Source organism: Hyperolius riggenbachi, chromosome 5, assembly GCF_040937935.1.
Source record: "Hyperolius riggenbachi isolate aHypRig1 chromosome 5, aHypRig1.pri, whole genome shotgun sequence".
NCBI lineage: Eukaryota > Metazoa > Chordata > Amphibia > Anura > Hyperoliidae > Hyperolius > Hyperolius riggenbachi.
In genome coordinates this window covers 252,915,700-252,928,136 of record NC_090650.1, presented here as the reverse complement: position 1 = coordinate 252,928,136, position 12,437 = coordinate 252,915,700, and the positions used below count along the sequence as shown (strand labels likewise).

Below are 12,437 nucleotides of genomic sequence, written 5' to 3'. Positions count from 1 at the left end.
TCTGTAGGGCAGGAGTTAGTGTGATCCGTGACGTCACGGTCGGCCGACCGTCACAATAATACAATACAATACAATAACATTTCTATAGTGCTTTTCTCCCATAGGTCTCAAAGCGCTTAGGCTCTCTCAGATTCAGTAATTGGTAGTAGGATGAAGTATTCTCACAACAAAAGTTATATTTCTGCAAATGCCAAACTGAACAGGTGGGTTTTCAGTCTGGATTTAAACACATCCAGGAATCAAGGACTCTAATTGGTTGCTTTGAGTAACTGATCTGCTTTTACTCCAGTTTTCTTTTTCTAGAAAAAATAGCCTCAACTGATGTTAGTTTAGGAACCAAAATAGCCTAGAACTTCATACAGAGGTCATTCAACAAAAGACTATTACTGGAAGCAATGCACATTTTCACACAATTGCCCCTTTCCTATTTAGTTATTTCAAAATATATTTTTTCACCTCTCTATATAATAACTTTCTGATATTTAACAAGTAAAACGGCATTCAAAATTGTTGTGTCTGATTAACAAAAGTTTGAAATTACTTTTCTATATCATTTTCAGCACGTTTTTTGTTTCATGGTAAGGTGAAATCATTTATAAATCACAGATAAAAGTCATATAAAGTTTCAGTTGTGTGGTATGGTGGCAAGTTGACTAGAACTGTTGCCTTCAGTCCTAGAATCCCAGTTTTGACTTTTATCTTGGACAGAGTTACCATGTTCTCCTTATTTTTGGATGGGTTTCATCTAGTTCCTCTCATTTCTTCTCCATACACCAAAAACATATCAAAAGGTTAACAGACTTCCCCTCAACATTATTGCTATGTTTAAAATTGTTCCTCTCTGTTAAACAGTAGCGAGTATGTGGCTTACCATTTTTCTTTTATGAGTAGCTTAGCGATGAAATCTTTTGCTATTTCTGAAATATTTTGAAATTCTTCAACATCACAGTCAAACTCTGCAGTCAAGATGTTGTTTAATGTTTCATTGTCATCTTCACCTAAAAATGGTGAAAGGCCACTCAACCTATGATTAAAAAAATTATATAATTACACTTCATAAACAACAAAACAAACTCATGTAAAAATTACAAAACTGCTGTAAAGAAACGCGGAAGAGCCACCGCTATAAGTCAGCGGGAGGAGGCTCTTTCCGCGCATGGCATGGCGGAACGCGGATAAACCGCCGCGTCTGACGCGGCGGTTGGCGCGCATGGGTCTGTTACAAACAATCTGACCCAGCGCGGGGAGGCCGCAGGGCAGTGCGACCAACCCCGCGCCCGAGTCAGCAAGCACATTACAAGACAGTACTGGTGGGGCTGGGACTGATAGTCCACCAAGATTCAGGATGACGCGCGTGCGCGCAGAGAGGCAGAACTTATATGGCAGTCAGAAAAAGGTCAGCTGACCAAGCCAGTCAGCTGACAATCCTGCATCATTTCATTGGTCCAGCACTTAGGGAGGGGCTGGTGAATGGTTTTGTATATATACTGCTGGCTGTGCAGTTACTGGTTGTCTGGCGTTGCGATCACTATGTGGTAGCACTCAGACCTGAGTCAGATCCTAAAGTGTGCCGGGACCAGCTGGAGCTGTAATCCTACACTTAGCTAGATTCTGTTGATAGTCTAAAGTACTAGTTTGATTGTGATTATCTGTTATGACCTTCTTGCTTGTCTGACCACTCTTCTGAACTCTGGTCCTGTACCTTGCTATTCTGATATTCTGTTGCCGAACCCCGGCTCGCCCTGAGATTCCGATTCTGCCTCCTGATTCTGTACCCCGATATTTCTGATACTCTGTTGCCGAACCCTGCTTGTTTATTAGACCCCGCATCTGCCGTCTGAATCTGTACTGTATCTGTCTGTGTGGTTACGACCTGGTTTGTCCGACCTTGAGAACCGACCTTACTGTTAGAGGCGGTTCCCTGTTCTGGTAGTGACACTCCCTCCTGAGTGTCACTCTCGGTTTGTCCTTCCTACTCTCAGTCTGTCTCCTCCCCCCGGGAGAGTGCAGGTCTTTGGAAAGGAATTTGTGCAGTACTCCTTACTGCTCTGAGGCCTAGTCCTCTAAGTATTACGGTCAGGGCCGGCCCGCTCATGAGGCGGGGTGAAACTTTTGCCTCAGGCGGCAAATTTCCAGGGGCGGCACCCGCCCGTCCGTGGGTGCGGGGAGCCGGCCGCCGAGCTGGAGGGGTAGCTGGCAGGACGGGGGTATTGGGCCAGCGGCGGGGAGGGAGGTCGGACCCCCCCCCCCTCCCTCGCCTGGGTCCCCCGTCCTCCGCTCCCCTCCAGCCTTAAATAGAAGCAGCCGCTATGTGTAAGAGGAACGGGCGGGGAGGACTCACCTCTTCCTCGATCCAGCGTGCGCTCCACTGACGTCACTTCCTGCAACGCTGCAGGAAGTGACGTCAGTGGAGCGCACGCTGGGAAGAGGTGAGTGTCCTCCCCACCCGTTCCTCTTACACACATACGGCTGCTTCTATTTAAGGCTGGAGGGGAGCGGAGGACGGGGGACCCAGGCGAGGGAGGGGGGGTCTGACCCTCCTCCCCGCCGCTGGCCCAATACCCCCATCCTGCCAGCTACCCCTCCAGCTCGGCGGCCCCCCCACGGGGGGGGGGGGGGCTGGGGACTGGCGGCGGCAATTTTTTAAAAAATTTGCCTCAGGCGGCAAAAAGTCTAGGGCCGGCCCTGATTACGGTTGCACCAAACACTCCTACTCTACTCAGGTGTCCAGAGGTTAGCGTATATATCTGATTATCGGTGATACTGCAGATCATCAATAATCTGGTATATATCTGTATTCCCAGTGATACTGCAGATCCCCGGTAATCAGATCCTCTCTGTGTTACACCGATCGTTACAACTGCTGATGTCAAGAGGTAAATATATAAGTATCACTGTTGAGCAGCTGCAGTGTGTCCTGACAGTTAAGAATTATTCTGGAGCAGGCATGTCCAAAGTCCAGCTCAAGGGCCAAATGTGGCCCACCGAGCCACTTCTGGTGGCCTCCAAAGCTCTCTACAGTTGTTAATTCCATGCAGTTCGCAGGCCATAGCTGTGGCATGCAAGGGACAGCATCAGCCACTGGTTAGCAGATTCCAATGTGCTAAATGCACACTATATATGTGTTATTTCCCATGGAAAAGCTTTGACAAAATGTCACAGGCATAGTTTACCTAATAGCAATCAGTAAAAATTGTGTTTAATTTTGATAGCACTCCCTAGCACTCTCAAGAATGGTGATATCTGTCCCTTGGCCTAAAAAGTTTGGACACCCCTGTTCTAGAGTAACATTTACGTAAATGGTCAAAACGTTTTTTGACTTATTTTTGAATTTCACTGCTACAGAATATCCAACATTAGGGCAAAACACTTTGTTCAGAATAGTCCATATACACAGTCCAGTCACATTATTATGACCACTGCCTACTTCTGTCATCAGCAATGCACAGCCAATGAATTAGTGCACTTGTCAGACTCTGTGGGTATATAACGAGGGTGGTCAATAAGTTGTCAATATAGTAACTGTGACTGTCATGTAAAAAAAAGTGCAATACTAGGCCAAGATAAGCAGCATTTTGGAAACTGCAGAGTTTGTGAACTATGTACAGGGACCTGTGGTTAAAGTGCACCACGAGAGGATGAGTGGAACCTTTCTGATGGCCCAACACACTTACCGTGATGCAGCATGAGCCATTTGCGTGAGAGGTAATTGTTAGCTGGGCAAGTTGGTGCAAGCTAATCTACATGCTAATGTGGAGCATCTCACAGTCCAAATAAACCAGGGTGCTTCTGGATTTGTTTCAAAACTAACTGTGAAGCGAACCCTTTTTCTGAACGGGGCTCCAGAAAAGATAGTTGGTGACTGCACCCATGCTCATTAGGGTTCATTACAAAAACATCTACAATTTGCTCAGGAGTACCGGCATTGTACCTACACCGACTGGCAGAGGGTTGCCTTTTTCAATGATTTTCAATCATTCACATTTTTAGCTCAACTTCCTAGGCCTCTGAATAATCTAACTCTTCACTCAATTGAGCTCATATTGACCACCTCCAGCTTCATGTTTGATGTCTCAATCCAATGCACACTGCATTTTGCATGGCTCCATATACATCAAGCAGCCATCCAGCATCTTACTGAATCTCTCCCATGGCATTTGGGAACTGTCCATGCTGCCAGACATGGTTATTTTGGATATTAGCATGTAGTCATGATAATGTGATTTCCCTGTGTATATTATTGCTGATATCTTGAACCACGTGGAAATAGAGCAAGCGTTTCTAAAAAATAAAAAAGCCGTAAACAGCCAAACTCTTATTTAACTTGGCTGGCATAGCAATAGCTATTGCCTTACCCAAGTATCACATCCCAGCTCTTGCCCTTTGAAAAGGCATGTTGCTCAAAATGTAGAGAATGACTGCTTCTGTTAATGCATGACCCTTGAAAAGTCAGTAGGGTGAATCCTTTGCAAATAAATTACTTCTGTAAAGCATATCTGATTAGACATTTTTAGTTGAGAGATAAAATTAGAAATGAGCTTCCAATAAGCTGACATGTTGAGTGATATTTAGTGAAAAATGTCTAGATGGTTAACGTTAATAGTAGATCAAAGATAGGGACACCAAGAGCCAAATATAGCGTACACCCCTCCACCAAGGGTGAACTTAACACAATGTAGCAGGGATACAAAGGCGCCATCAGGTTCTTGATGACAATTGACGAAACATGTTGGGTGGAGCTTAACCACGCAAGCAGGAACAACACATGAAGCGGTGGGCGTCTGTGAGAAAACGCGTAAAAGCCGCCGCGTGTACTAGCAACAAGGCGGCTGATTCCGCGTCCAACACGGCGGTCTGCACACGGAAGCGTGCATCTAGTGACATGGCAGAACGCGGAAAAGCCGACGCATTTATTGATGGCGAGGCGGCTGGTTCCGCGTCCAGCGTGGCGGTTTGCACGCAGCAGTGTGCAGCTGGGGTGGCTGAGCCTGTTAGTTGACATAGGTTTAGGAATACACGCGTGCGCTTTTATGATGGCCAAGGGGGGATCAGCTGACCAGGCTGGTCAGCTGACCTCAGAGCTGGTAACCATTGGTTGATCACTTTAGGGCGGCGCCAGAGAGCACTGCTCTGTATATGGTTACTGCTGGCCACAAATTGTCTGCCGTTGCGAACACTACGTGGAAGCACTCAGACCTTAGTCAGATCCAACAGTGTGTTTGAACCAGGAGGACCTGGGAATTCACACTGAGCCAAATTACTTGTGTTATTATTCTGTTATACTTCAGACTAGTTCCAGGGTGTAGAGACCACGGACCTCACACCCAAGACTAGGGAACTTGTGTTATCATTCTGTTATACGTCAGACTAGTTCCAGGGTGTAGAGACCACGGACCTCACACCCAAGACTAGGCATTGTTTGATATTTGTTATGACCTGTTGCTTTCCTAACTATCCCTCTGCTTTCTGATTCGGCACCACGCATATCTGATATTCCGTTGCCAAACCCTGCCTGCCTTGGATACCGAATGAGCCTTCTGTCTTTGTACTTTGTCTGTCCGTGTGTTGCCGACCTGGCTTGCCCGAACTCGAGAGCTATCTCTCTCTACTAAAGAGATAGTCTCCAGATCAGTCAGTGACCTCCACCTTCAGGTGTCACTCACTCTCTGGCCCTTCCTACCTTCAGCCTGACTCCACCCCTTGGAGAGTCTCAGGCTGCTGGAAGGTTTCTGTACTCTCTATAGCAGTGTCTTCTGTACTGCTTAGGGCCACCTGCTAATCAGGTGGGTTACTTAAAGTCATACTGTTACACCAAACACTCACCATATATATCTAGAGGTGTCCAGAGGTTAGTACTATATCTGTATTATTGGTGATTCTGCAGATCATCCATAATCGGGTATAGATCTGTATTCTCGGTGATACTGCAGATCACCAATATTCAGATCCTCTCTGTGTGCTGACACCGATCGTTACAGCGTCCCACGTGGGGTACAGCCGTCAGGAGTGCGCACCAGCGGCAGAACACATGGTGGGACTACAGGAACAAGTCTGTAAATGTTAAACTTTTTTACGCTATGAGAGGCCTTTTTATTGAGGTTTTTGGAGTCACGTGCTGACCATAAGGAAGAGGTATACATCATTGAAGTGATCAAGGCATTGCCAGAGAGGTGGGGGACAACCTGGTAACTGTCACAAGGCTGCATCAGACCCGCCAGTGGGTTATAGTGGATGGCGAGTCAAGCACATGGGGTGTGGTGGAGGCTTTACTATTCTGAATAAAGGCTATTGATGATTGTATTGAAGATTCTAGTGCTTTGGTCGTAAGAGACTGTTTGTATCGAAGGAATTATAATTGGATTGCCTATTTTAGAGACTGTGTCACTAATATATTGGAATATTGAGGCCAGCTATAGACCTGCACTGTACCTACTCCTACCTATTGCCTGATGAGGTGGGTCATGCCTGCGAAACACGTTGCATTTTCCCTTGGAGTATGTAAATACATTTGTTCTGCTACACTTTGTTGGCATATCTTGTGTCTGTTTGGAGGGTAAGTCCACCACTGCCACCATAAATGTTAAACTTTTAAGACATTTTTATTCTTCTGGCGCCTCTATATCCCTGCTACAAAGCTTATAGCAGTACTATCTGCTATTCTGCTTCTGAAGTGTTTTTTTTTTATTTCTGTCAAAACTTTCTATAAAACATGTAGAGATGGATCACCGAATTCTTGTGATGAGTTTGACCCAATTTGAGAGATTATAATCATATATTAGAAATAGGTTCAAGAGCTGTGCATATACAGCACCTAATAAAGGCATCATGTTACAGGATCTAACGATCCTGCAGACCGGAAAAAAATTTAAAATAAAAAATTGTAAAAAAAAAAAGTGCACCCCAAAGACAGCAATGATTGAAACTTTATATGACTTTTATCGTACCCACAACATGATTTTTGCGGTGACTTTTTCACAACAGGTGACTTTTTTTACAGCAAGTTATAATTTTCTTGATATTGTGTAGCATCGTTTACCGAAGATTAGTAAAACGATGTTTAGCGAAATGTGGTGATCGTGACCATCATGATGGGTCACTGATCTAACAATTGCTCAAATTCCCATTGCTTGCCATGATAATTTTACCATGACTGTTTAAACAACCATTTAAACAATCAGTTGCGTCGCCATTACTGTGCTAGTGAAGATGGATTGGGGAACGATGGCTGGTCGCCGCTGATCCCTGATCCATCTTCATGTGGGTACTAAGCTTATACATGAATAATGACTGTTACAGCCAGTAACAGTGATCATTTATAAAAACATGTAACACTGCTAGGTAAATAGTAAGGCTTTGTTGAAAAGCACGTGATATTGTGCAATGCGAAATCGCATGTAATGCTTTTAAATGGTGATGCGCATGTTTGTTTGTTTATTCCCCGCCGCATGAAATTGCAATGCGCATATGATTTCCATAGACTGCTACCAGGTGTCAGCAGTCTGGACAACATGCATGCAAAACCTGCAAAGGATGCAAAAAATTGTCCGCAAGAAAATGCCAGTGTTTTCCGCGGACACGAGTATGGCCTCTCACTAACTGCACCTCTCTCACAGCAGTTCTGTATAACCTCAGATCTGTGTTCAGAGGTGACAAGAGGTGCTCTAAGGAGTCCCGTAAACTTGGGCGCAATGTGCGCTAATAAATTTGAGTGCTGCTATAGGCGCCCATGTAAAACTCATTTTAATCATAATGAGTTTTAGAATACATTTTGATGTGTCTTATAGCTTGGACCCCTGTTACATATGGAAATAGGCAGGGAAAAACTTAATGTATCATGGGGAAAAAAACGTTATTTTAAAATTATGATCAAACTTGGGAAAGTTTCAGCAAAACTACAGTACAGTCAGTAGATTACAAAACACGCACATTGAATAGCCCTGGTTGTTAGCTCTCCATAATGGTGACATTAGCGCTAAAATACTTTGGGGAAAAAAATGGCCTGTACAAAGCCACATGCACGCTTCGGAGTTAATGGCCTGATAAATGCCAACTAGCTATCAACTTAGAGATATGTGGTATTATTTTAACCATGATCATTTTTAGAATAGTTTTTATGGTGTTTTAGGGTTGAGGCCTACATCTTGTAAATTATTTTTAGCGACAAACTGTGACAAACTGAATCAAAGCAATAACATTTTTATTTAAATATATTTTGTATCAAAATAAAAAGCTTGTAAAAGAAAACAAAGTGACAGAATTTAAAATAGAATACATAAATTGTTACCTTAGGGCAGAGGTTCCCTAAATGTGTCGCGGCAGCACCAGCTATGTGTCGCCGCTCTCTGCTCCCCCTGCTCGTCTCCCCCGCAGATCGCCCTTCTCAGGGCTACAAGAAAATGGCCGCCACTGTCCACATTTGCAGACATGCGGCGGCCATTTTCTTGTAGGTGTGCACTAACTACAGGCAGAGGGTGGAGGCAGCGTATCGAGGACGGAGGGCGCAGGAAGCAGGGCTCAGCTACCATAGTAAGGGCGATACATATCGCCGCGACAGGAAGCCGCTGCCCTGCTTCCTGCAACATCATACACAGAGCAGCTGGGAGATACGCTGCTTGAATAAATACACGCGCCGGAGAGGGGAGAGCGGCCGCTGTTAAGGTAATAACAGCGGCGGGGACGGGCGGGGGGCACCACCTACCCATACTGGCTATCCTGGGGCACTATACTAGGGCGCTATCCTGGGGCACTATACTGGCTATACTGGGGCACTATTCTGGCTATACTGGGGCACTATACTGGCTATACTTGAGCACTATACTGGGGCACTATACTATAATAATAATAATATAATAATAATAATCCGAACATTTGTATAGCGCTTTTCTCCTGTCGGACTCAAAGCGCTCAAGAGCTGCAGCCACTGGGACGCGCTCAAGAGGCCACCCTGCAGTGTTAGGGAGTCTTGCCTTGAACTCCTTACTGAATAAGTACTTGACCTAGCCAAGATTCGAACCCTGGCCTCCCATGTCAAAGGCAGAGCCCTTAACCAGTACACTATCCAGCCATACTAGCTATACTGGGGCACTATACTGGGGCACTATACTGGCTATACTGGGGCACTATACTAGCTATACTGGGGCACTATACTGGCTATACTGGGGCACTATACTGGGGCACTATACTGGCTATACTGGGACACTATACTAGCTATACTGGGGCACTATATTGGCTATACTGGGGCACTATACTGGCTATACTGGGGCACTATACTAGATATACTGGGGCACTATACTGGCAATACTGGGGCACTATACTAGCTATACTGAGGCAACTGAACTCCCTATACTGGGGCAACTATCCTAGCTATGCCACTGCACCCTCACCAAACACCCCCCCCCCCGTCCACTAGGACGCGCACCCACCGCGTCCACCCTCCCCCGCTCCCCCACAACAACCCCCCCTGGGTGGTCCTCGGAAAAAAATTTGATCAGAAAGTGGTCCCCGAGCCGGGAAAGGTTGGGGACCCCTGAGTTAGGGGACTTATGTATAAACTTATAACTTGTATGTAACTTACGTTTGACTTCTTCCTGTGGCCACTGGCCAGCATTTTGCAATTGTGACTCATGTGAGAGATAAGAGACACATCTCGGCACTAGGCAGCAGCAACAGCAGCATATTGTCCCTGTACCACCTTTTAGTACCAGCATACTGCCCCTTATTGTGCCAGCAGCAGCATATTATTCCTGCAGCCTTTCGCTCATTGCAGCAGCAGGATTGCGTCCCTCTAACCACCCTCCCCCTCCCATTGTGTAAGCTGGAAAAAGGATATAATTTCTGAGCCCCTCATTGTGCCTGCAGCATCAGCAGATTGTCACTGAGCCCCTCATTGTGCCTGCAGCATCAGCAGATTGTCACTGAGCCCCTCATTGTGCCTGCAGCATCAGCAGATTGTCACTGAGCCCCTCATTGTGCCTGCAGCATCAGCAAGTTATTACTGAGCCACTCATTGTGCCTGCAGCATCAGCATATTGTCACTGAACCCCTCATTGTGCCTGCAGCATCAGCAGATTGTTACTGAGCCCCTCAGTGTGCCTGCAGCATCAGCAGATTGTCACTGAGCCCATCAGTGTGCCTGCAGCATCAGCAGATTGTCACTGAGCCCCTCATTGTGCCTGCAGCATCAGCAGATTGTCTCTGAGCCCCTCATTGTGCCTGAAGCATCAGCAGATTGTCACTGAGCCCCTCATTGTGCCTGCAGCATCATCAGATTGTTACTGAGCCCCTCATTGTGCCTGCAGCATCAGCAGATTGTCACTGAGCCCCTCATTGTGCCTGCAGCATCAGCAGATTGTCACTGAGCCCCTCATTGTGCCTGAAGCATCAGCAGATTGTCACTGAGCCCCTCATTGTGCCTGCAGCACCAGCAGATTGTTACTGAGCCCCTCACTGTGCCTGCAGCATCAGCAGATTGTTACTGAGCCCCTCATTGTGCCTGCAGCATCAGCAGGTTGTTACTGAGCCCCTCATTGTGCCTGCAGCATCAGCAGATTGTTACTGAGCCCCTCATTGTGCCTGCAGCATCAGCATATTGTCACTGAGCCCCTCATTGTGCCTGCAGCATCAGCAGATTGTTACTGAGCCCCTCATTGTGCCTGCAGCATCAGCAGATTGTCACTGAGCCCCTCATTGTGCCTGCAGCATCAGCAGATTGTAACTGAGCTCCCCACTATTGTGCCTGCAGCATCAGCAGATTGTTACTGAGACCCTCATTGTGCCTGCAGCATCAGCAGATTGTCACTGAGCCCCTCATTGTGCCTGCAGCATCAGCAGATTGTAACTGAGCTCCCCACTATTGTGCCTGCAGCATCAGCAGATTGTTACTGAGACCCTCATTGTGCCTGCAGCATCAGCAGATTGTTACTGAGCCCCTCATTGTGCCTGCAGCATCAGCAGATTGTTACTGAGCCCCTCTTTTTTATCATACGGGACGTGTCATGTATATCTGAATGTTTGGCATGATGTGACGTGTCACGGATATCTGAATGTTTGTCGTGATGTGTCACGACCTGGAAAAGGTTGGGAACCACTGCCTTAGGGAGTCAGCTTTTTAAATAATATGTTACTGTTTTGTTTGCAAATAAGGGTTTGAAATTATTGCTAGGGTACAATGAGATAACAAAAAACACAATATATAAAAAAATACACCTTTATTTACAAATAATATATTATCCCCATACATTGCACTAGGGACATATTTTAAATGTTGGGATAACCAGGATAAATGGGCATATAAAATGTGTGCTTTTTATGTATGGTAGGATTGTTTATATTAAAACTAAGTTTATAGAATTGGACAAACAGTGTATATTTTTCATTTTTTTTAGCTTTTTTTCCCATTAAAATTCATAGAGAATAAGATAATTAAAAAAAATCACCCACACAATGCCTGATTAGTGGTGAAAAACAAGATATAGATCATTTAGGTGTGATAAGTAGTGATAACGTTATTGGTGAATTAATGGGAGGATCACTGAAATGTGAAAATTGCTCCATGAGGGTACTATACTCCTGAGGGCTGAAGTATATGTCATATGTATGATGTGTTTTAGGGCTTGATTGTTAGGAGCATTTTTTTCATAATATTGTATGTAATTCTTAAAATTATCTAATTTGCTAATAAAAATATTTTTTTTGCAGCTGAGCAGCATATACTGGTGGTTGTTCTGGGTTTTTTCTAGTTATTATTACCAGTGCTGGGACTTGCATATATTTTTATTTTCTGTCTACACTATACTTAGTTTTTGTTTCTCATGACTTATCTGCTAACATATATTTCACCAGATGACTTTATAGCAACAGTTTTTTAAGCCGAAAATAAATCTGTGTTCTATTATTTATAGGTCTCTGGCTAAATTAAATATAATTTGCCCAAGTTCACTATAATTACATCTCACTCTGTGATATATTAAAATGAATAGACTTAAAGTATGAGGAATGTACACCACAGGTTGCACGGAGGGCTCCACTAAATGTGATGTTTATCACTCTATTTAATGGATGATAATGAATTCTGCCTTTTGGTCCCTCTACCCTGCTGTATGAAAAGATAAAAATATTTATTTTCCAGTTGCCCTTGCTGTTTCAGCTCTAACACTAATGTTTTCCCTTTCATATTTCAGTACAAAGGCTAGTTCAGCTACAGACCCTGTATAGACAGGAAACCATGTATAAATCTAAAAAAGAAATAGATAAAGAATATTTCACACAAAACAGACATGTGCTTTTGGCCAACTCACAGCATGTAGGCAATGACTCCCACACTCCACATGTCTGTGGGAAAGGAGACAAAATCATAGTTCACAACTTCAGGGGCAAGGAACTCTGGAGTACCAAAGTGCACTTTCAATTTTTCCCTTGGCTTGTACCTAGGACATGAA

The 12,437-nt window shown here is 44.8% G+C and overlaps 1 protein-coding gene across 4 annotated transcripts in view; it reads right to left on the bottom strand.

Annotated features, from left to right (window-relative positions):
• The window catches only part of MYLK4 (myosin light chain kinase family member 4), a 299,781-nt gene that overhangs the window by 22,338 nt on the left and 265,006 nt on the right, over positions 1 to 12,437 (bottom strand). For all 4 annotated transcript variants that reach the window (XM_068236806.1, XM_068236807.1, XM_068236803.1 and 1 more), the window contains 2 exons: positions 12,297 to 12,425; positions 872 to 1,024 (listed from right to left, as the gene is read on the bottom strand). In XM_068236806.1, coding sequence (XP_068092907.1) covers positions 872 to 1,024; positions 12,297 to 12,425 — 282 coding nt within the window. The remainder of the gene's footprint in view (positions 1 to 871; positions 1,025 to 12,296; positions 12,426 to 12,437) is intronic.